Raw genomic sequence first — 25,554 nt, forward strand, 5'->3', positions numbered from 1 at the left:
CTCATAGCAGCCTTCCAGTATCTGAAGGGGGCCTACAAGGATGCCGGAGAGGGACTCTTCATCAGGGACTGTAGCAATAGGACAAGGGGTAATGGGTTGAAACTTAAACAGGGGAAGTTCAGGTTGGATATAAGGAAGAAGTTCTTTACTGTTAGGGTGGTGAGGCACTGGAATGTGTTGCCCAAAGAAGTTCTGAATGCTCCATCCCTGGCAGTGTTCAAGGCCAGGTTGGACAGAGCCTTGGGAAACATGGTCTAGAGTGAGGTGTTCCTGCCCATGGCAGGGGGGTTGGAACTAGATGACCTTGAGGTCTTCTCCAATCCAAACCATTCTATGATTCTATGATTTATTTTTCACAGTTCATGTGACTACCTCACAAGCAGCATGCTTTGAAGGAAACTTACTCCTTTAAAGATATTTGTCTTGCTGCTACTGGGAGATGGTAAAACCTGCACCTTACTGCGCAATATAGAACAGATGTCATTGATTGAATTTCATCACAAGAATTTCAGTGCCTTTCTCTTTCCCTTTTTTAGGAGGAGGGTGGATGGGGATGACTATTGCTTACTATTTTTATTTTTATCTATAAATAAGACATTTTCATTTCATGTCAAAATTGAAAGGTCTGCCTGTAGATGGAGGAAAACATTTTTTATTTCAGCTTTTAATGTCCTCATATATCAACAACAGGGTTGTCCTCAAGAATAAAAATTACCTTTAACTAAAAGTCATATTGTAATTTGGGGGATTTTTTCTCATATTCTAAAATATTCTTTCAATATTCAAGCACATATTTCTAATACTCCAAGTATAACAAAAAGACTTATAACAAACTATGAAAAAGTAGCAATTACCAACTGGGGAGTTATAAATAAAACCGTAAAATATTCAGCTGATCCATAATTCATCTGGTAGCAGACACCCAGCCATCTGGGCTAGGGTGAACTCACGACCCTGGAATAAGACGGTGGATGAAGATTTTATATGCAGAATAAATGCGCCCATCGCATTCACACACACACAAAAAAAGCAAACAATAAACCTTTTGTGCAACACTGGCTTTCACGTTTTACTTTGCCAGAGTGTTTGGTTTTTAACTACCTATGATTGCATCCTCTGATTACATGTGATCACCTTCAAAAAGAGCAAAATACTTCTTGAGGCTTATTACCAGCATATGCACAGGACAAACAAAATTAATCTCTCTTCCTGCCTGAACCCTCACTCGCAGCTTGATACTCATTTTTGCATCTCCCTGAACATGAAGGGTGTTCACAACCAGCAAAGGGATCCTGCTGCAAGGTGCAGCCATGCTGCCACACACTGCAGTGCAGTGTGCACCCAAGTTTAAATGGAGACCACGGTCTTCAAGGAGTACTAGTTTACCTCTGCTTATTAAAATACTCATGTAATTACCATCCTTGTATGGATGATTATACTTCACTTTTAAGAGCACCTTATTCTAGGTTAGATGCTGCAATACCTGTGTTAATGCACTGGAAGCTAGTGTGGCATCTCTAAGTAACAGTGCTTTCAAAATAGATAGGTAACTGCGAGCCTTAAACCCTCTATGCCACTAATAGCTCCTCTCTGACCAACATGAATGTAAAGCACAGCTTAAACTATCAGACATACCAAATTCAAACAGGACTGCCTGCAGCTGCTAAAATTTTCTTGGATTTCATAAAATTATGAAATTCATGGGAGAAAAATCTGTTAAGGGCTATAAAGCACAAAGACATTGACCCTAGAGGTTTGAAAGTGCTCTAAGGAAGCATCAGTGTCTGCCTCATGCTCATACTCTTTCTGTGGTATCCTGACCGTTGCTGAAGAGATGATGCACCTCAATGGATCAAGTACTGTTACAATGGACATTTGCAGGCAAGCCCTGCTCACCATGCTGGCTGTGAAAAGTCTTCCAAAACTAAGCATCTACTTAAGCTTTCACAGGCCCTAGGTCAGCAGTTCTGGCTGAAAAGTATAGCTGCAAAACCAGTCTTCGTGAATCACGTGAGATGCATGAAGCACACTGCATCTACTGCAGCATCCTCTTGGAAATTTGTTATTATGTCTAAAGAAAATAAGCAAACTCCCCCTCACCAAGCCAAACCAAACAAGCCTGTGAGGCTTGAAAGTTCCAAGAACCAGACCCTGAACCTTACAGGATTTGAACCTGTCCATTCCCGATGGCAATCTCTGTAAACATGCTTCCCAGCACAGCCATCTTCTTGTCTCATTTTCTGATGTTTTCTTCCCAGACTGAGCAGGGCTGCACTTACTGGTTTCAAAAGCACACAGCTGCTGATATAAGATCACAATAAGCTCTATATTGCAGGTTTCCCTTTCCGAATCATCTTTGGCTGCTTTTCAAAGACTGGTACATCCTGAGTGCTAAGGAAAACACCTTCTCCATTGTTCTCTCCCATTGCAGCATCCCAGAATGCACAGAGTGAGGATCTCGGCTCTCAGCACACCTCCCTGTTCCAAGAGCTTTCCAGCTTCTCCAAGCACCCAATGAGCTGTTGGGGTTTTGTTTTGTCAAGCAAGAACCTAGCCATGCTTCCCAGGCAGCAGCACAAGTTGCCAGGTCCTGTCCTGTAACCCCTCTACTTACACAGTGTTACTGCGCCATAGGATGCAACTTGTATCTCTGGTTTGGCCTCAGGCACACACAGACTTCTTGAGGCATTAGACACCTTAACACCTCCTCTGTTAGCAAGCACATCTTGATCTTTCTTCTTTTTCTCCCCCAAAAGGCTTAAAAATATCGTACAGGTCACAGGAGAGGATTGAACAGTCTGCTGACTTTTCAAACAGAAAACAGGCAGGCAGCTTATCTGAAAACACACACAGATAAGGTCTTTAAATGTAAAGGACCCTGTGGCATTTGGGATGCCATCAGGAGAACCACCCCGCTCTCACACCCCCCACCTCCAGGCCAGCACCATGCCTGAAACCATACCCAGCATGGGAGATGCTGGAAATTAAAAGCAAAACTGCTTGGCTGTTTAGGCTTAAAGTGAGTATTCTTGGCAGGTTTTAAGCCTAGAAAGGTTTTATACGTGGCATCTTCTCCATGTACTCCTACGATGATACAACCAGTGCGCAGGCAACCATGAATCACAACTGGTTTCTCTCTATGGACCCATTACAAGACACACATCTCTGACCAAGACGTCATGGTAGGTGCTTTCTGTATACAGGGCAGATAAGAAGAAAGGCCTCAAGGGAGATGCACAACTCTGTCTAGAGTGACAGCATTACTTAATCATCCAGCTTGGTGAAATTGCTGAGAAAAGAAACATCACGTGGTTGTCACTTGAAAAGCAAACTTCAGTAATAGCTGCACACGCAGACTGCTCTCTGGAAACCATCTAAGTAGGTGGCAGTTCCGAAAGTATGAAAACTTGAGCAAAACCATGAAAACGAAAAGGATGACTAACTTAATGCTATCATTACAGCCTATGAATTATTCACTGGGCTCCAGCCTATGTGCACAAGGCACATTTTTTAATGCACTGTGAGAGTGTATTACAGATGGCTCCCTGCCATCTGTGCTGGGAAATCCCTTGGGCATGTATTTTGCAGCAGTCCCACAGGAGAGAGCCATACTTTGGCCAACCCATGTACTTACAAAGGGAGTAAGGTCCTCTGCCTGCAACAGCTCCAGGGTAGACACAATGGAGGCCATTGCACTTTCTACCTCCCCTTAATTGTGGCATTGCTCACCCTTTCTAGATACATGTTCTCCCTTGGAAAACATCTGCAAAATCTCACAGAAACAACAGAGGCTTAGGGATTGCAAGAGGGTGCCAGAGGAACTAGTCCTGCACCTGAAGCCTAAGGCCACTGCGTCCCACATGGACAGTCGCATCCCAAGCACCACCAGGTCCCAAGGGACTGATGGAGCAGAACTGGAGTCACCAGCTGATCTGCCTCCTCTTGTGCACAAAACATTACTGTTTCCTTGATGGTTTTCCAAATTGAATTTCAAAAGTTCAGTGGAAAATTAAATCCGTCTAAAAATGCTAGACTTACTGCCAGTGCAAATTCTTTTTCTCATTATTTTAAGTTGGGGAAAGAGAAATGGGGACAAATTATTTTGAAAAAAAAGAAACATTATTTTCAGGAAGCAATCCCTTCAAAAGCTCAACCCAGAGACAGTTTCTGCTGCCAAAAGCTCTCATGCACAGAAAAGGTCATGCACCCAGCACCCCATTGCCTCTGAATTCTCTGCAGTCCTGAAATTCACGTGGTCTTCTGGGGATAGACAAAAGCCAAACCAACAAAACAAGCCCTGGCATTTCTCTGCAGTGCTGGGTTAGTGAATAGCTGCCAACAGGACTCCAGCAGCCAGACCTATCCCGCAGCATGCAATTTGTTTCATTTCCTGCAGCCAGCATTTCTTGTAGCAGGATTTCTCCTACTGCTGCAGTTGTCCTTGTGTCTACACTTCCTGTGACTCAGCTTTGTTACACCAGCCTTCATGAAAATATAATCATACCACCAGAAAACCCGTGCGAGGGAAAGGATGAGGCCCCAGAGCTGTACACCTTGGTAGCAATTTCAGGTGGAAGACACGTGGGCTGAGACTTCCTGAAGCCCCATGTGCCCTGCCCGCACTTATTTGAAAGAGGATGGCTGAAGGTGATGCTCATTCAGTGATATCCAGCATCTTTGGGCATGGCCAGGCATGGACCACTCCACCTGCACATTTCTATTACTTGCCTCAAAGGATATTTTTTGGAGGCAGCTTAAGAAAACAGATATTCACTTCCCATCTGGTTTGCAAAGTGTCCCCCCCCCCCTCTATAGCTGCTTTATTTCTGGCATGAAGAAACTGATTATCACCTCAGGGAGTACTGAAAGAGCACATTACTGGGAAGGGTGTTTGATGCTGCAGGTTCAGCAGAAAGGCCTGGATCTCCTCCTGAACGAGATCAGTCAGATAGACAACAAAATACAGTCACCACTCCTGTTGAATCAAACACGAGAGCGTACAGATGCAATTTCAAAATCACACAGTGATCATAACTGGATCCATTAGTATATCTCCTGACTGCAGCTCCACCAGGATAAACAGCGAGACTGAACCAGAAGCTACACTTACCCACTTGTCCTTAGCATAAGTTTATCACAGGTCTACCATGTCCTGTAATAGACCTTTCAATACAAGGCTGGAGGATATATCTGCACAGGGAGGTTATTCTTGGCCTGAGGAACAGGAAGACAGCTACATGGATAAATCCTACCGAAACTATGGTGAGTTTGGGATGTAAGTCATGAACTGGGGCCGTTTCCTCACAGCCTGCATGGACCAGCAATGTATCATCTCCCCCCATGCAACTACACTTACTGAGGTTTATGTGGATTTAACTCCATGTATCAGGGAAAATCCATTGCCAGCAATGAAATACTAACGCAAGCCCACTAACAGGAAAATACATCTTTTCCAGCAACAGCTATTGGCAGCAGCATTTGCAATGGGAAAAGAGTAAACAGCATCATGACCATGACACCCACTGATCTGCATTAAACAGGTGCCCTCAACAGGTGTCATACTGCCATTCACTGATGTTCCTCCAGAAGATTTCCGGACACATCCATCAGCATGCCTTTATTTCCTCTCCACTCTAATTACCAGGACAGGTATCTGATGAAGTGAGATGCAATCACACTCTTGAGCTGCTGGCTGCCAAGCCTGCACATGTTCACCTGGGTAGCAGAAATGAAATGCAGCCCTGCTTTCAGCTAGCAGTTTTCCGCTCTGCAGTGAGGATCTGCCAATCTCCATCTACCTGTTATGCTGCACAGTGCACCAGACTTCCCGGCTAAGCCCCGTCTGTCAGAAGAAGACAAGGGGTTCGCTTCAGTGATCTGGCAGCACAGTCCTCACAGCCCCAAATATCATTTGTTCACATTCCTGGAAGGACTCCATAGTAGACGAGCGTCACTGGGGAGCCCTGAATTAAAAAGGCAGGAAGTAAGCCAGGTAAGCAAAGGTTAAGACCCTAAAACACAGAGCATGATGGACAAGAGAAGAAGGACAGACAGGTCTCCAGGGCTTACAGAAGCTGTGTGATATGCCTGGTGTGTTGATGTGTATGAAAGGAAATGCAATCATGTTCTTGCCTCCCATCACAGCTCCAAATGACAAGGCACAATGGCAGCTCCCTGTCTGTGTCCAAGGCAAAAGCTCTTTTCAACTACTGGGCAAAGGAAGGACAGACAGACTAAGCTCTGGACAAAAGAACAAACCAGTCTACATCTCTGCCGGTACAGGGCAAAATCAAGAAGTACACAGTACGCAATGACATGTCAGCCCTACCTTGTTGGAGAAGCTGTGACAGCGTATCATGTCTTACCAGCCTGAGTCCAGTCACTTTAGCATCACAGTGCAGAAGAGGGATTAAATTCCCTAAAGTCACTCAAAGCATTTTTCTTCAGGTAACTGTTTGCAAAGGTAGGGCATTTTAATGACTGGAATTCGGAATTAAAATGAACTCTTAGAAATTCCCCTTTCTCAACAGGAAAGGCAACTGTTTTCTTTCTGATTTAGCAGGCGGATACAGCAAAATGCGAAGAAGCAGAGGGATCTCCAAGTAGCTTAGTGTAAAAGGAAAGAACCAAATATCCTAAAAGCGTGTCTTGCTGGGAGGAAACGTGCTGAAGACTGCAGTAATTGTAACCTGTGAGACACAACCACCCGCACACATATATTTGAAGATGCCACAGTCCAGCCCTTCATGCTGGGGACTTCCACCCATTTCAAAGGGAGGTCTGCACAGGGTCTGACTGGCTCAGGCTCCCACCCCAGACATTTCCCCATGTTGAAGATTCACTTACCTGCCTGGTTTGTGGTTACATTTACAGACACAAACTGCCGGGCTCCAGGGTTCTGGTCGGATACTCCATTCACTGCCTCAATTTCAAAGGTATAGTTTGTATGGGCAAGCAGATCCACCATCATGACAGAGGTGTTTTTCAGGCCGGTTTGCTGGGGGAGGTACCTGACATGACTGCCACACGCCTCACACAGACCTGAGTGTGAGTTGCACTTCTTGCATGCAATATAATAAGACACATCTTTCCTTCCACCAGTATCAGCAGGGGGAATCCATTCCAGAAAGACACTAGTCTCGTTAACATTTGAGATGGCACTCCGAGGAGCAGAGGGGGGTCCTGGTTTGTAAAGTGAGAAAAACACATGGTAAAAACAGTATTATCAGTCATCCTGCTCTCTACTACTCACTAGGCTGAAGAGAGATGTCCTGTTGCTTATGCACCAGAAAGTACATTTTGCAGAAGCACATGAAGAAGTGGGAAACTGGGGATTTGGTCTGAGTATTCCCACCTTGCCTCAAGGGGTCTGTGCTGGGATGCAGCCACCTGCATAAGAGGACTAGGCATGGGGCTGTCTCAAACTCAACAGGAGGAGCACTCCATCCCAGAGCATTGCCTCTCATGCTCTCCTTACTCTTCCTGAGAAGAGAGCTGCAAATCTTTGCTCTGCACAAGTCACTGACTTCACCAACAGCAAGATTCCCCCTCTGCACCCCACTGGCCCTACGTTACTAGCCCTAGGTCCTAAAAAAGGACATATGCTGTGGCATTCACACTACTTAGGTACTCAACTCCAACACCAAATCTCTCCTCTATGTGCACCCGCCTCTCCCCATCAGATATTTGGCAGCAGTGAAACCTAAGCTTGGGCATCCAAATAACACCTAAATGAGATACTCAATGTAGCCCAAAGCAGATGGTGATATACACGGGTCACTGGAAACATGGCCATATCCAGCTACTCAATGGCAGCCTTCTTGATCCCTGCCAAGCTCTAGCACAGTTGGTTAGCCACACTGTGCTTGCTTATTTAGCCAAGCCTCCCCGCTCAGGATGCCAGCATGGTGCTGGCAAGGCTATCAAAGGAGAAACAGCTGCTGCAGAGGTACCAGAGCTCCTGCAAAAGATGAGCTGTTTTCCTTCATCCTACTGGGAAAGACCACAGCTGGGCAAGCAAAGCCCACCTGGAGACACCTTCAAGACTGCTAACTTGCAGAGGTGCTGCAAGTGTTTTTAACAGGCTTGTGTTGGAGATGAAGGGCAAGCTGCATATACACCCTTGAAGACAATGTGAAAGGGCAAGCAGGAATCTCATGCAAGAGATTCATGTGTTATATACTCAGGGAATGCTAATGAATGAGGAAGAAAGAGGAAATTTATCAAAGCAAGCCAGGAAGGATTTTAGTCACAGCACCACCAGAATCTATGCAGCAAAGACTGGGATTTTTCCAAGGGAGGTTGATGAGGGAAGGCAACACACTTCCCTTCAGTTTGAATCAAGCTGTCAAAACTCATGAGCAGCTCATTGAAAAGAGCCCGACAAGTAACTTCATCAGCTAGAAATCCATATGAATTCAAGTCTGTCTTAGGTTGTCACCTTCTTGTTTTGTTGTAATAATTAAACTCGATATCATATTTTAAAGAGGCAGTGTTGCAAAACTGAAACTACCTTATAAACCAGAAGCATTTTCCTCTATTTCCCTTTCCTATTCCCCTATTTAAGTCAATAAAACTGGTACCACTGATAAAACACTGTCATGACTTTGACTCAAGCTGTTATGATTCAGTGAGGAACTCACAGAGGAAATAAATAATACTGATTTTTTATCTTCTTGGGAGGAGGGAGGAAAGCAGTTGAAAACAAAAGCTAAGTCAGTTTAGGAAATAACACATCTGCCTTGTTTGTCTGTGATCACTTTAGATCACGGGAAGCAAGCCATTCACAATCTGAGCCACAGAGACCCACTGCTACTTAGCTAATGACACCAAGGTACAGCTCAAGTCAGGACTATTTTCTGCACTGTCATACTCATACTGACACAATGGAAAGTACAAAATTCATCCCTGGAGCTGTGTGGAGTTATATATACTGCACTCAGAGGTTTTCTTTATGTTTCTACTGTTTAGATTGGCCTATTTTTTCTTCCAGGGAATGAATGCCCTTTTACTGCTACCAGTACTCTAAGAAAAAAATTAAGAAATCAAGCACAAGAAACACTTACTGGACAAAGTGTCTTTAATTAGGATAAGTTACTACTTTTGTAAATTCACCAGAGATTTTTTACTTTGTTTGTACAGAAGAGTCAGCTGCTGTTCTTGAAGGCTTAAAAACATCAACTTCAGTGGAAGCACTTTGAAGCTAGTGGGACTTCATAACCTATAAAATTAGCATTCTCACAGGGGCTCAGATAAAGGTCTTTAGTAGTCTACAGATATCTTACAAGACCTACTTGACAAATCCTGAAACCACGATGGGTAAAACTTTGATAAATCACAGCTGGGATAACAAACCAGTGTTTTATCTTTGGAAGAAGGGCCCCTAGGTCTGCTAGAAAGGTCTGTTTTAATTTCCAACCTCCTTTTATCACGGAAAAAGATACTAGTTTACAGATATATATATCTGTGTATATATATTCATCTATATGTATATATAGATGTACATATGTATATTATGAATATATGTGTATATATATTCGTACATATGTATATACGTATTTTTTCGCTAATTTATACCCTAAACATCCCTTCTGCACCAGCATTTACTGACTAGACTAGAGGCAAACACTTTCTGAAGACAAACATTAGTATTTTTCTTGATGGACATAAACCTGCTATTTGCTGATGTATACATTTAGAAAACATAACCTAAGAATTTACCCTCCAGATATAAGATGTATATGTATGCACTCAAACTGTAAACTTCTTGTGAGTAGGACATTACACTAAATACTATAAAATCTTCAGTTTGTCCTATGTTTCATACTACTAAAGATATTTCCCCAGTATGCTCTGAACAGCCATAGGGTTTCTTCTCTGAGATGGGAGACACGGGGAAACCAAAGGGTGCAACTATGTTTTAATTTCAAAAAGATGATGTTCAAGGAACTGAAGCTAGGATTACTTAGCTATAATCAAGGTCAATATATAATATAAGGTCAATAAATATTTCAGACTGCATTAGAGCAGTATTAATTTCAAAATCACCAAACATTACTTATAAAACATGCATATTGAACTGGAAAAATTAAATTAAATCCATTTTTTTTCCCCTTCAGTGTACTTAACTGAGCAGTTAACAGTGGTGTAGCAGTTAGTTTTCTTCAGTGATGCTGCTGGTGGTGGGGAGACTCATGCAGCTTGGGACTGAAAAGCATTTGCTTCAAATAAGGAAAATGTCATTTCATAGCTACAGCAACCGGCAAGGGGACTTTGCAGATATAGACCTGAATGGACATTGACAGATTCTCTAAAACTAACAAGATTTCAAGGTGAGGGAAACCTACAAATATTATTAAATTCTGTGGTAATAAATATTAAAAACATACCAAATCCTTGCAGTATTTTCCTACCAGTCACGACTTAAGTCTATCTTGCTTGTATTTCAGTTCACAATGAGATGTTCCTTTTCAGATCTATTTGGACTAGCTTAAAATGTTAGTGTCAATACTTTCACTTCACTGTCTCTGCCAAAATTTACTACTTTTTTTTTTTTTTAATAAAGAAGAAGAAAAACAAAAAGCCCAAACAAACACGAAGAGAAAATCCCATAGTATGTGCAGAATCAGAAATTACAGCCTTTACCTACAGGATTCAAATTGCACCAGAAACCTGGGGGTGAGAAGCACTCGAGTTGTACTACTTTTTAATAGGAGCTGGTCACCAAGCTTGCTTGTGCCTCTGAAAATCCTGTCCTACACTCAGGTCACAGGCACACATAAAGCTCTTTCTTGGGGACCACAACTGATTCCCTGTGTTGCTTCACCAGCAGGACAGGCTGGATGCATACCCCTCCATCCTGAGAAGGGACAGAGAGCAATATCATCGATGACGGGCAGGAGGTACTGCTGACACTGGCAGCCTGGCATACCCGTGTCAGTCCCTAGCTTTGGTTCTGCCTGCACAGAAAAGCCGATTTTATGTGTGTTTCCAGAGCTCAGAGTATTCCTCTCCCTTCCCATTTCCCAGTACCATGCTGGACCTAATCGTCTCTCATTTATCTAAGTCAGGCCAAGGGGCAAAATGGACATCAAGAAACCCTGGTATCAAAGTTTTTCATGCTGTAACCCACCCTAGCTACTGTTCTAAAAGACACCAGCATGCCTATTAAATAAACTGAGAAGTGCTTGCATGATTCATCCCCCCAGACCACTTTGATCTGACAGCACCAGCTACTGGTAGCCGCCTAAGGCTGTCTTCTCCTTCCCTGCAGCACACCTTCCAATAGGCACATGCTTTATGCTCCTTTGGCTGGTGAAGAGCAAACACAAAGTTCAAGGGCCCCGATTCTATTCTGAGTGCCTCCTTCAGGCAAGCAGAGACCTGCCAAGGGCAATTTCCTTTGCGTCTCTCCAACAGGAACAGACTTTCTTTCTCTTTTTGAAGTGCAAACTTGGGAAGCTAGGAAGGACATCTGTATTCACTGGGATGAAGGCACAATAAACCATGCTTTTAATGAAGGCACAAAACCCTATGCCCACATGATGCAAGGAAACAGTATGGAAGGCACCTCTGCACTATGTCCCAGGGGCTCCAAGCGTGCATGGACTCATACACCTACTTTTCCCTCCACTGTTTAAGTTCCTTGGAAGCTCTACCTCTTCCTGCTCCAGTAGTTCAGCTCCACTTTGGTCCCTTTTAATCTCTTTTGCACCACAAAAAAATTTCATTCGGGGCATGAGAGACCCAGAAAATACTTGTGGTCTGTGCTGCACTCAGTGGGACTAGCTGGAATGTGGCAAAATGTGGCCCTCAGAATACTAAACATAAAATGAACAAGAAACTGTCAAAGTACAGCTGACAGGACAGCTTACAGATAGCAGGAAAAGGGCAAAATCAGTGATTCTGATTCCATAGACTTCACCTTGGACTTCCAATACCCCAATTTGCTCGTTATCTACCCTCCCCTTACACCAAGTTGAAAAGCTTGACGTTTCTGCTGCAGGTTTGGAGAAGCAGTTTCCGTCACAGAGTTTTGAGGCTACCCTGAAGAATGACCTTCTCCAGATGGGTTGGAAAGTTAGGGGTCTCCCTGCTTGCTTGTTGAAAATGAGCTAAGAGAAGATACTAAGCAGGAACATGTAGACTCTACCCATGCCTAGCACTGACAAGCTCTACCCATCATTTCCTAGATGTGTGTGCCCCACACCGATACCCACGCACGCACCGATGAGGGTATCTGAATGCCATGCTGCTGGGTGAGACTGTCCATAAGTGGCTGGTGAGAGATGGAGCTCACTACAGAGTCACAGATCACAGAGTCATTAGGGTTGGAAGGGACCTCTGGAGACAAAAACACTTCCTGGGTTTAATGCCAGCTTTTGAAGCAAAGGGATATGGAAAGTTTATTCTTGTGTAACCAGAGGTCTGGTGGACAAAACCAGACATTAAAAGTATGTCAAGACTAGTTCAGACTCCAGCCCAGAGCCTGTAAAAGCACATTAATTAGGATCATAATGTCCAGTCATAGTACAGGAACAGCTTGAAAGGATTAAAAATAACCCTATAAGCACATGCTTACTTGTACAGGCCATTGTAGGTGGGTCTGATTCCTTCCTAAAATAGTGTTCTTCACACAGGCAAGATGTGGATGCTTCATCAAGCGTGTAGCTGTGAGGGGGACATTTGCTGCAGGATGGACTGTGGGGTGAAGCTTTGAAGAACCCAGGTCTGCATACTGTGAAAAGAAGAACCACAGGCTAAGCTCTCCCATCATAAAATTAGTCTCTTCACATTTCCTTAAAAAAATAAAGCAAAACAACCAACCAAAAAAAACCCCAACCCCAATAAAAATGTATGTTCAGCTAGAAAACAGACAAACACTTGCAAGCTATTTGGTTTGGTATATTTTAAAACAGTCTAGGACACTAGCAGTCAGTGAATACCTAAATATCTGCATGAAAAGAGAATGTGAAGCTGTTGATTATTCTTTTCCCCCTAGCATCTGCCTTTGCTGGGCATTTATTTTCCTTGTTGAATGCATTAGAGCAACATCATTTGGTCTCTGCTTTAGAAAACATTATTGTGTTTGGGGATTTTTTCATTCAGTCTTAGAAAAATGGGTAAAATACATCTCATGTTTTTTGTTTAAGATGTTCTACACCCAGAAATCAATGTCTCAGCAAACAAATAGCAACACAGTGGTGGAAGGACCTCAAGATTGACAGCTCTAAGACACTGTGATAAGGTTACTTCCCTAGGGTCTTTTCCTCTGCAAACCTATGATGAATTTTAAAGTGCTCCATACAAGACAGACTGCTCTGGGTATAGCCTGAACCAGGCATGTTTGCTCTACAAGAAATTCCTCCCAGCTACAATATATATGCATGACAAGGCACAAAGACTTGATACAAGAGCTGTTTTTTGTTCTCACAAACATATGGATTACTGTAGCTTAGAAACATTTATTTTATTATTTATTTAATAATTTGAAGTGAATACAGTAATATCTTGTTCCCAGCCTCCTGAAAAATGCACTCTTTCACCTAAGCACAGCACTCTGCACGTCACCTGTGTGTGCACACTCAGTCAGAAGCAGTGACAACCATAGGTTTGCATGTATCCACCCTGGCATTAGCACAAAAGCAGCTGGCCCTGTAATCACACTGTTATATGCAGAATTACAAACCCACTGTTAGCAAAAGGAGGAAAACTTGATTTTGTGTTTGTCTCAAAAAGCAGAGATATGGAGATCAGTTAAAGCAGAGACATGGGGATAAGTTAAAGCAGCTCGAGAACACTGCTACTTTCTTCTTCCTTCAGAGATGCTTTCAAATGATTCTGCCCAGTGTGATATCAATGATGCCCAGGTCTGCTGTCAGACTTACAGAAGTTACCCGGAGATCCCATCTGCGTTCAAACTTCCCCAGCTGTAATCAGTTTGCAAAGAAAATGAGCTCACAAAAATGGCATTAATATTATCCCATCAGGAATGTCCCAGACAAACACAGTATGAAGATCATGTGCTAAAATTCAGCCAGTAATGACAGAATTCATCTTCATGGTAGATAAAGTGCAGTTCATTGCTAGAGATCCCTTTTCCTCTGATGGACTAACTAGGACAACTGCTTCTGAAGTTTGATATGCTTCCTGCAGTACCAGAGAACAGTCTCGACATCTTCCTTTTTATGCCACTAGCTTCACCAAAGGTGAGACACTTGCACATCAACTTCTAACTCCTGGAGATAACCAGCAAGTCTGTTGATCAAGAACACTCATGAATCAGAAGGGGTGTGATCCAAGAACATCCTGTAGACTTCCCCCAGACTTCAACTCCACAGTCATGATCAGAACATGAAGCTCTCCCACTGAATGCCATGAAACCCTGAAGCAGCTCACAAGCCCACCACAGGCTGCCAGATCTCCATCATGCATATGCAGCCTCCCCATCTCTCTATGGGACGCTCATCTCCAGCATCCCTGCTGACCTCCCCAAACCGGGCACTCTCCCATACCTTCCTCAAACTCCCTTTTCTTCCCACAAGACAGGCAGAGAAGCTAGTAGAACTGGTGGGATTTACAGGTTTAAAAAGCCCTGTAAAACCCTGTAATTTCCAAAACTGTTGATCATCCAACTAGTGCTCTGTACCTAGGCTGTGAGCTCTGCAGGATGCAGTCATCTGCTTTGTGTCCATACACCAGGATCGGTGAACAGACTTAGGGCTGAATTTATTCTTGATGGGTGTTAGCAGACTTTCCACGAGCTGCCCTCACACTTTATGGCACATTCCTCAGTTTCTAGCACAGAGTTGAGTTCTTTTATTCGCTTCACAACCACCTTCAAATGCTGCCCTTCCTACAGCAAGGACTTGTTACTCTATCGCTGGAGAGTCTTCTGGGAGAGGAGACCACCAAATGGCTCCTCTATACCCTATAATTTGTATTTCAAAGTCAAATCAAACTCACTTGCACCTGCAGACAATAGGGATGGGGAAATGAAAGCACAAAAATGCGCAACATTAATGAGGGCAGCCCACGTCTAGCATGTACTTGATGTAATTAGCCTTCAAAAAATTACTTGAATTTACCTCATTATGTCCCATCAAGACAGACAATCATTACAGCACAAGATTTTACCATGTTTCTATTTTGTACAAAGCAGCAAATGAAGAATAAGTCAGTTTTCCTTGACAGACTTTCCACAAGGTGCAGCTTGTTAATGATGGTATGATGCGTAGCTCAGCTCAAAGGGAGTGTTTGGTTTTTATGAATAAGTATGGAGCCAGCAGATGTACAACACTAATAGTACATGTTTTAATAAGGCAGGTGAAACAAAACTGCACTGGACCAATTTTTGTATAATCCACAGGTTCCCATGCATCAGGCAAGTCCCTTCTCTATTCAAAAGGTATAAGAAAGAACAATCAAGAACATTAAATTACACTGAAGCCAGCAGAGTAGTGTGCTGTCGTATCTAAGTGAAATACTCTTGTGTTGGATAGAAAGGAAGAACTCAGGGACAGGAGATGGGATATGCTAAAAAAGGAAGGACAGGAAATAAAAATAAATGCAACAATTAGCATAGCAAGTGGTGGCATGCCCAGTCCACGCTCCTGCATCAGATGCTCTGCGGAGGACAGAACAGGATTTGCATGGTACCCCCAACATAGCCCTCCAGCCTCTCACGACTAGCAGCTTGGGGACCACTCCTGGTGGGAAACACATTTATGCTACCATGCTCAGGAGCAGAAGCAGCTGTAGCTGCAAGTGTGTTTCAGACATAACTAGTATCTATTAAAACACTTCTCTCTGTACACTTTCCTATGTTTGCTTTGTGCCTGACACAAGGGAGAGGATAGATGATGAGATGGTTCAAGCAGCAATCTTTTAATAAACAGGAATGCTGTGATAAAATGGATATTGTTAGATGAAAGCTGACCCAGGAACATCTTATGCCTCCACACTGCACAGCAGGTAACACAGTAGCCACATGGGCACAGTCTTGTCTGAGCTCAACAGCCAAAAGCAGGGGCTGGTACCATGTCATTTTTCTGCTACTGGTGGCAATATCTCAGGTATTTTGGAATCTGGATTCAGAGTAGAATAGGGCCACAAACAGCTTACCTTGCACATACCTTGGGTTTTGGTCTTTATTTCACTATTCCTCTTCTGACAGTCAACCTTACAATCTCTTCATAAAGTATACATGACTTTTTTAAAATTACATGCATGTCTTGGGTTTAATTTCTAACTGAATCTTATTTTAGTCTTCTTATATTTTTATCTTAGTATTTCTAATTCAACAGCTCTTGAAAGGATATGTAGAACTAGCATCCTACAGTCACACATGCAATGGTACTACCTCATTTCAAGGGGGGGGGGGAAAGGAGGAGAGATAAGATGAGCCTAAGACTCCCCACAATCTGCTGCAAGATAGCTAAAAAAAACCATGAAATTAAGTTTTAAGCTGTTGATGAGATCTGCTTCTTTCTTCCTAATATTAAAACTGATAACTCCTTAACTGATTAACAGCCACTGACGTATGAAAATAGACTTTAAATGAAATTGGCTGGTAGAAAAAAAAATAAAATAAGAGTATTTTTAGACGCAGCAAATATGCATAAACAGCCTGCTGGTGTTAGGTACAAGTGCAACGCATTTCTCTTAGTAGCACATCCATTATTAGCAATTAATTTCACTCTTTTTATTCTTAGTAGCAACCGCAAAATGTTGCAGGCATAGAGCATTAACATCTGTGCAGTCTTCTGCTTGCCCACTTCAGGATGGGCCAGTGAGAGGTGGCTGCAATGAACGATGGCAGTAAGAACCTCCTGGGACAAATGGTGTGAACTCATCCCTTAAACTGGCAGTGATTGGATTAGAAACTGGCTTTGCGCTTTGCAGACAGAAGCCCACAAGAGCTGTGCTGACAGAAGCTGGCTCTTCAAATGCGGGTGGATGGAGGAGGGATTCCCTGTACTCTTACAATGAAAACCACCCCCTTCAAATGATATGCCGAACTTTTATGTGCTATATCAGTGATAGAGACAGTGAGCACCAGTGGAGGGTGCGAGGTGGGGGAAGCAGGCAGAGTAACAATCAAACAGCTGGGACTACTTGACAGATGATTTTCTGCAAGCCTTAACATCAAATGATTCACAGCTGCATCCCTGTAACCATCCCTGAGCTTCATTCAATGGGCAGGACTTCTCCCCTCCCTGGCTACCCTGTGCCTTTGCTGCACACCAACCTCAGGCAACAAGTACTGGAAGCAAGGACCACCTTTAAGTCTTTCCATATCCACAGACACATACATGGCCATACAGGTAAAGCAATCTAATTAATATTTAGTAGGAATTCCAGTTTTGTCACTGGCAATAAAAAAGCTAAGAAGCATGACCCTGTAAGTGTTGAAACTTCAGGAATCATGAAAAAGGTCCAGCCTATTAGTCCCTTTGCACTCTCCTAACGCCGGGAGGATAAACTCAGAGTACTTAAGTGCTTAAGATCAGCAAAGTGACCTTTCATATATCGCAGAAAATAAAGCTCAAACAAGAATTACAGTCTCTCTTGCAGAGCACCAAAATTAGTCTCCACAGTAATCAGAAATTACAAGTATAATTCATAAGGCAGTGCCAGTAATCCATAAATAAAGCTAAAGGACAAAATCTTACAAAAAAATAATGAGGATAAGGATGCCTAATCTAAACAGAGCACAGGTTATCCGGCTAAAACAGGTTGCCTCCACGAAACACAAAACCTCTTTGCTTCTTCTTCCAGTCCTTTAGTCTCATTTGCCTTTTCAGACTGCAAACTTCTGTCAGGGACACACATCTCAAATTACCACAGCTCTTAGAAGCAACTACAGCATAAAACTCTGCCCCATGCCAGACCCATAAGCCACATCGAGCAGGCTCTTGGCAGAAATACAAGCAAGACGTGGTGCATGCGTGTGTGCTCAGTAGAAAGGAAAGCAAGCAGCTCTGTAGCTCATCAACTCTGCCTTCATTAGCACATCGCTCCAGCACAGGGAATATGGCTCAAGAGTTGAGAGATTTGAGCAAAACCAATCTACAAATAAACAACCCCCCGTTTTCATCTCTGGAGCTGCCATGCCTTGAAGCAAGAGGGGACTGCTGCCTGTTAGATGCATCCAAAACATAAAGAAGGGTTTAGGGAGGTACAGGTCTTTACTATGTGGAATCAATTATACTGCTGAGCGGCTCCAAGCTCCAGCTTGTGCTCCTGACAGACTTTAACTTTCAGGAAAAAAACAAACCGAAAACCACAGCAGACTGCATTCATATCTTCCAACCAGTATAAACAGATGATTGCCATGCTCTTTTAAAAAGTATTCCAAGAACTACAGCAACCCACTATTGAGCATCCTCCTGCAGAATTTACAAGCAGGCTCCCAAAAGCTAATCCTGCCTTCCCTAACAGCTCTCTTTGAACTGCAGGCTGACATCGAAATTGCTGCCAAAGCTATAAAGCCATAGACAAATGTGTAAAATGCCCTGGTGATATCTCCTTTAGGGTTGGTCTCTCTATCTGCAATGGTGCTATGTTGCTTCCTGCAGCACACCTTGGGAATTTGAAGGGAATTAAATAAAAACCCACTAGTAAAACACTGTAATTCAAAGTTGCTGGTTTGCTTGAATCCACTGTACTTGCCATCATCCTTTGGCAACTTCAACACCCAGTGCTGCAGCCCAAGACCTGCTAAAGGTTCTTTTAAATGGGTTCCTGGAGCTTGCTAAGTGGGGATAAGTGGGGCATCTGAGGGCTTTGCACATTGAAAAAAGAGACTGGTCCCTTACCTTGGACATAAGCCAATTCATGCACCTCCAGTGGGAAATAGTGTTCTGTGTCTGGTTTTGTTTTTTTTGTTCTAAGAAAACAGTGTCTTTTGATGCTGTTCTGTCCAACCTTACACTAACTCAGGCTGAATTACCTCACTCCACACTGAAATCAGCTCCAGTTCTGAACACCAAAACAACCTTGAAAACTTGAACAGAAATAAATTAGTACTTGCAGTTCCTCCCTTTGAAATGCCACTTTTTCTACCATGTGACTCACTAAATTGTCACATGGCAATTTATGACATGACCATAGATGTTGGAAAACTAAGAATTAACTGCCACTAATGACATTAATGTGTTTCTTCTAAATGGCATAAAACTTCATCACATGGCTTCATTCTGAAAAATTAATCAAATTCCCAAGTCAGCCACATTTGCAAGCCATAAAAATACTTGGAACACAATGCATTTGAAAATGCTTATGCTTACATTAAGGTCTTAATGGGCTATATTTCTGCACATTCCTATGCTGCTCTAAAGAAGATTTTGAAGCAATCAATGAGGCAAAACCTGAATCAAGCCCAAACTCTCATCAGTGTGACAGAGGAGCAGGGAAAGAGATTTATCCTGGCATATATGCAAACCCATGCTACCATTTGGGTTTAATTTTGCAGAAGGAAAGCAAGCTATGGAAAATACATGTTTTTAGGCAAAACAGAAGATTTCTCAAAAGCACTCAGCACCATGCAAGGGTGCTCTCACCAGCTGTATTGATGGTGGGGCTAGCTCAAAGTGTTTTTTTATTTGGTTTGTTTTCTTTTTTGTCCCCAAACTTGACTTTCAAAAAAACAACCCTGGGAGAAACTGGACCGTTTCTAGAGGAAGCACTGCTTCAGATGAAGTGTCATTTCCTAGCAAACCCAAAATTTCTCAGGCCAGCAGCTGCATGTTCTTGCAAGCATGTTCAAGGGCTCCTTCAGCTCTCAGCCCAGGTGGCACCTGTGTTTCTCTTTGCTCTCTGGTTACAAGAGACAGACCCAATTTGGTCTCACTGAGCCCCACCTATCTGGCGTACAGTAAGAAAAGGCAGTCCACATCCTGTTGCTCAGACTTGGTCTATTATAGCTATAAAATATCTCCATAATTTTCTAAATCTCTATCTATAAAACCTATATATGCATCTTTACCTTGTTCTCCAAAGTATGGGGAAAAGATGAACTTAAATTATGCTCAAATTGCTGTTTTATTTTTTTTTCTCGTAAATCAAGACAAACTGAAATAATTTTATTCTCATAAACAGAGGAAGCAAAGATTTACAATGCTGCACCTAAGGGAAAAATACAATTTAAGATACAGAAGACAGCAGGGACACATTTGTTTCTGCACGCTTGTAAACATAACTTTAGATGCCTGGCTCCACGTGTAATTCAAGAGACACAAGAGTCTGCTTTGGAAGTTTCTGTACGCGTAGACACACACACCAGGTTATTCTTTGTTGTGCGAATGGCAACTTAAACATTCAAGTTGCATTGCACTCTAAGTGAAGGGAGGATTGATGGACAAGCTGCAGAACTCCCTCAAGTTCAATAGAGGCATTGACTGAATAGCAAATAGCAATCATCATCCCTAATGGCAAGAGGGTGATGGTATCAAACCTGAAAATGATGCAGACAAAACCCCCCTATATCTATCTGTGAGCAAGTATTACGGAGAGTAATGCAAAGACATGTTGGCAAAATCTCTTGGAAAACAGTGCTCTTCAAAGCTGCATGTTTGTTGGCACAATTCTACAGTAAAAGGGTTTTAGTCTTCTGGTTCAGTCCGCCATAGGGATCTGGAGCCCAGCCAGCAAAGAAAGAAAGATTCTGTAATTATGATGTGGCTTGGACAATAGCAACCCATCGTGGTTAAGAAATATGACATTTGGGATGATTTATTGTGATGATTTATGTCATGTGTGTTTACTTGACCAACATTTCAAGGTTTTAGCCTGAACTAATAGATTGTATATATGCAGGCGGTAAAGAGAAGTAAAACCTCCTAAAATACTTCCTTCTACTTGGTTCTATCTTGTAAAACTTTGTTTATGTGGACAACATTTCTAAGTGGTATAAAATCAGCCTTTCCTCTGCTGACTATTTTGGTCCAAAATAGGCAGCATCCCACCAACCTACCGTGATGCTGACACCTACGCAAAAGGATCCTTTCAAACCCTACCTCAATGTTTAAAGACTTGTTTGCTTCAAGCTTTACGATCAGCTGCCTCAGGAGGTAAATGTGGTAGGACTGGCTGCAGACAATTTATTTTAAAATTGTTCCTCTGTAATTTATAGCTGAACATATGTCACGCCAGACACGTCTATTCAAATTCCATCACAGGGTGACAGAGATGGATCGTTCACAGTCCTTCCGACCAAAAAAAGATAGGAAGGATTTATCTAGAGTTGCCTGGACTAAGTGTGCTAAATGGGTTTATGCATATAAAAGTGACTCCAGGGAAGTGGGGTTTATTTTGCAAATTTAAGATACAGGCGCTGCTAAGTAAAATTCTGCAGCAGGCTGGTGGCTTAGAGAGACACAGAAGGAAATGTGAGCATGCCTCTTGGGGAATATCTCCCTTCAGTCATGCCGTCTTCCACAGAAGCTCATGGCTTTTTGCACTGGAGCACAACGTTTGGAGTTACACATGCAGGTCTCTCTGAGCTAAATTCTCCCCCAATATGCATACCCTGAGATACTCCGACTTTAGTTAGGAGGCAATCAAAGGGTGGGTACAACGAGGATAAGACAAGGATTAATACTCTGAGAAATTTCATGAGGAATGCTGAGCAACCTACACCACACGCACGCAGAACTGCAGAAACTCAAGCGGTTATCCCATCACATGCAGATACAATAATTTCTCCCATTCCTATAGGAAAACTTGCAGCATATCAACAAACATGCGCAAACCCAAAATGAATCAATACAACTTGATACTTTAAAGCTCCTGGTTTTGGAGCCAATCACAATACTCTTTGAGTAGGTGGCCTCATGGCTTTTGGATGCTGGAATTGGATCATCCTTGCCACAAACAAGCTAGAACTGCTGTGATTCCAGACCAGACAGAAAAACACTAAAACCCCAAGGAAAAAGAGAAAACCAAACCCAAACAGTTCCATCTCAAGAAGATATTTTTTCAGACTATAAACAGCACTTTTCTGAGACCAAAGCATCTTAGACTTGGGAGGGAGATGTCCTGCTAGGATCCCTGCCTCTTCTCATGGGCTTTGTTCTTGCCCCCAGAATAGCTGTTTGACATACACAACTGATCCAGAAATTCAGAAGTGAAGCAAAAAGTAAAGCAAAGCAAACACTGCCTTCCCTCTTGCTGCATGAAGCCTCACCACAACCTCCTTCCCACCAAATCCATTTTCCCGTACTAGAGAGCACTAGCCCAAAGCACACTCTGCAGCAGTGATGTTGGCCATTCTCACAGGATTTTTATTCAAGGTTTTGAGCTGCCAAAGCTTGATTTATGGAGATTTAATTCTCAAACTATTATAAAGGGATACTGTTGCTCACATGTAGCTTAGTTGGCTCTCCAGCTACATGAAAGAAGTAAGCATCGCCTACACAAGCCTATTCACCCTGGAAACCCAGCACTAACTTTATTTGTAATTTACCACTGTATCTCTGCACCCTTGCATCTCATCAACTTGAACAGTCTTCCTAAGGCACTTTGGGAAAAAAAAACAAAAATAAACAACACTTCTGCTTTATAGAAACCATTCACATTTGATTTGTTCAAGAGAACACTGGAAAACAGGAGAGGAGAAAGGGGAAAGCTGGTGTGGACAGAAGGCCATTGCACCCTGGGCTTGCAGTCTTGCAAGAGAAGACTGCAACCTGTTCATCTTATGCCTCATACACAACCACCCCAAACAATTTGCCATCCCACAGCTCTTCCACATCTTGTTTTCAAAGCCTTGTCAAGTATTGTGGCATCTATCCTGGGATACCCAGCGGTCAAAGGTGGAACAAGAGGATGCTGCTTGTCCTCTCAGCAGCTCTGAAAGGTGGAGATTACAGAAGAAGCTGAAGAATCAGTTTTGTGATTAAAAAAAAAAAAAAGGAAACAGTTTCTTAGCCTTTTTGAGAAGAAAGCCTGAAAATGCAAACACCAACAGATCAACCAGTAGAAGGCAAATATTAAAAGCCCACTATTTATTCTTTTATTGGAAGTGGTATGCTTTGCACTGAAAGACCAAATGGGAGTTTCCTGCGTCAGGTAGGGACTGGCAATATTTTCCTCCCTGCCACTTGTCGTCCCCAGTATCCTGCATCCATTCTACACGGATGTAGTCCTCATTGTAGGTTTCTTTTCAGATGCACTAGAGAGAAGCTAGGAACTCCTGAGGCCCAAATACTATTCACGGTTTAATTCTTTTTAAGTTGCACAAGTCACAGAAACACACGGCTCGTTATTCCACACAGAAATTCTCTCATCATCCAGCCAAATTTGAAAATAAATAGTTGCAATTAAACGCAGCACTACATTATTTATGTAGATGCATTCAATTTGCAGAAAAACGCTATAAAATATTCCCCTTCAGTACAAGGGAAATTTATTACACTTTTATTGTATACTTTCTTCTCCCTTTTATTTTTTCCTGTGTTACTTAACAGATCATTTTCTAGCCACTGTTTCTGCTGCTTCTGTCTTTAAAGAATGAGGGATGTAATCCAAATCCAAATGTTTCTTGATTATTTGTGAACAAGGCTGCTGAATGATTGCTAGGCAGATAATTCCAGTATTTCCCTTGCAATCGAGGATCTCTCCTCGTCTCTGCATTTTGCTCTTACAGCTGCTGTGTAAATGATTGCACCGAGGCTGTCCAAGGCTTCAGAATGCATATTAATTCTGCCAGGAACTCTAGAGACTCTGAAGAATTGCTAATTTAACAACAGGCTGTGAAATTATTTTTTCTTTCTTTATTATCCATACAGCTTCCCATCGTAGGTCTTTAGATGGGGACGTTGTTTGAACTGTTTTATTACAGCAGGGCTTGTGATAGGATGAGGGGTGATGTCTTTAAACCGAAAGAGGGGAGATTCAGGCTCGATGCGAGGAAAATATTCTTTACAATGAGGGTGGGTCAAACACTGGCACAGGTTGCCCAGAGAAGATGGTAGATGCCCTATCCCTGGAGACATTCAAGGCCAGGCTGGATGAGGGTCTGGGCAACCTGATCTAGTTGAAGATGTCCCTGCTCATTGCAGGGGGCTGGACTGGATGACCTTTGAAGGTCCCTTCCAGCCCAAACTGTTTTATGATTAATTGCTCTGCTATTTGAAAGCGACTTCACAGCCCTGACTGTCTTTCGATGTGAGGAACAGGGGGCATTTCATCCTGCCAGGAAATAACGGAAAGCTTTCTCCCAAGCAGTCCCTATATTCATAACCAAATACAAATATGTGAAACAAGTGCTAATAAAAATAGGTTAACTTGCTGCAGGTGTTCCTCTGTCAATTTTTCCAGGTGATATTGGCAAAATCTGACAGGGAAGCACAGTGATATATTTCGCTTATGCTTTGACATTTTGGTTCTGTTTGTTAGGGTGTATGTGCAGGGATCTGGCTTTTTCTCCAAGACCTCTATAGCTGTCAGTCTGTGCAAACAGGATTTGACAAGATGTCCATTTAGCAGGATGGGAGGGCAAAGGAAAGGTAAAAAAAAGAGAGCTGGAGAGAGCAGGTATCTCGGTAAAGCTGCACTGCAGTGCAAAAATGGATGCTCTTCACATAAGAACCTGAAAAAAAGAGCAGCTTGATATGCATGATCTAAGGCAGTTTGCATCCTTTAATCAATAGCTCCTTCAAGAAAGGTGGCCTAGAATAATACAAACAGAAAGTGGAGGAGAAAGAAGACAAAAGGCCAGCACTGGAGAAGTCAGTCATTGGGATCACTGTACACTCATTCACAAGAAGATTTTTGGATGGTCTTACTTCTTTTTTAAAAGGAGAAATGAAAGGAAGAAAAAATAAATGCGTCCTTTGCTCCTGAGAATTAAACTGAAGAAGAAATCTAAATAAGAAGTTTTGCTTTCCAAGGCTGCCCTCTTCCAGCCTGAGAAAAGAAGCAGAAGGTAATGAAGCTGTCTTCCAGGAATAATATTGGAACATGCTCTGCTTATGGAGCCCTGAATTTAGAAGTCCTCAGTTCACCTCTCCCTGCAAAGAACTTTGGACCAGAAGCACACAGATGGGTTAGAATCAAATACAGTAAGAATAAGCTGCAAAAATGAAAACAGAAAATTAATATAGCATTTAAAAGAGACAGTAATCAGAGATGAGAGATTTAGTAAAGTGATGAAAGGAGACCTTGGCTGAGCAGAGCCAGTTGTGCCCTCCTTCCCTTGCTGCTTTACCAAGACAGAAAGCATGTAATACTGAAGCTGTAAGTGCTTACAGTTACGGCCCCAAACCCAGTAATCTCCACTGATGTAGGTAAATTGCTGACCGCTCTATCACTGTTATTCACGATGCAAAAAATCCTTGTTTTTTTCTCTGCAGCTTAATAAAACCTGTTGGGAATCAGTGCAAGGCTTTCATTCCTTATAGCTAGCCTTTAATGTTGAAGTCTAGATTTCCTGGAGGGGAACTGAATAGTTTAGAATAATTAGTGATTTACATATAGAGTTGTCAACAAAGATACACAGTATTAAGTTACCAAGATGAAGGGTTCCACCTTCTCAGTTGCTAATTTTGATTT

At 42.5% G+C, this 25,554-nt stretch overlaps 1 protein-coding gene across 7 annotated transcripts in view; it reads right to left on the bottom strand.

Moving 5' to 3' along the window:
• EPHA5 (EPH receptor A5) overlaps nt 1–25,554 on the bottom strand; it is a 208,248-nt gene that overhangs the window by 89,141 nt on the left and 93,553 nt on the right. For 5 of the 7 annotated variants that reach the window (XM_065689741.1, XM_065689751.1, XM_065689721.1 and 2 more), the window contains exons 4-5: nt 12,581–12,736; nt 6,847–7,182 (exon numbers count right to left, since the gene is read on the bottom strand). The exons of 1 other annotated variant lie outside the window; for it this stretch is intronic. In XM_065689741.1, the coding sequence (XP_065545813.1) occupies nt 6,847–7,182; nt 12,581–12,736 (492 nt within the window). The remainder of the gene's footprint in view (nt 1–6,846; nt 7,183–12,580; nt 12,737–25,554) is intronic. One more of the 7 variants, XM_065689761.1, reaches the window with a different exon arrangement.

This window comes from Lathamus discolor, chromosome 1 (assembly GCF_037157495.1).
Source record: "Lathamus discolor isolate bLatDis1 chromosome 1, bLatDis1.hap1, whole genome shotgun sequence".
Taxonomy (NCBI): Eukaryota; Metazoa; Chordata; class Aves; order Psittaciformes; family Psittacidae; genus Lathamus; species Lathamus discolor.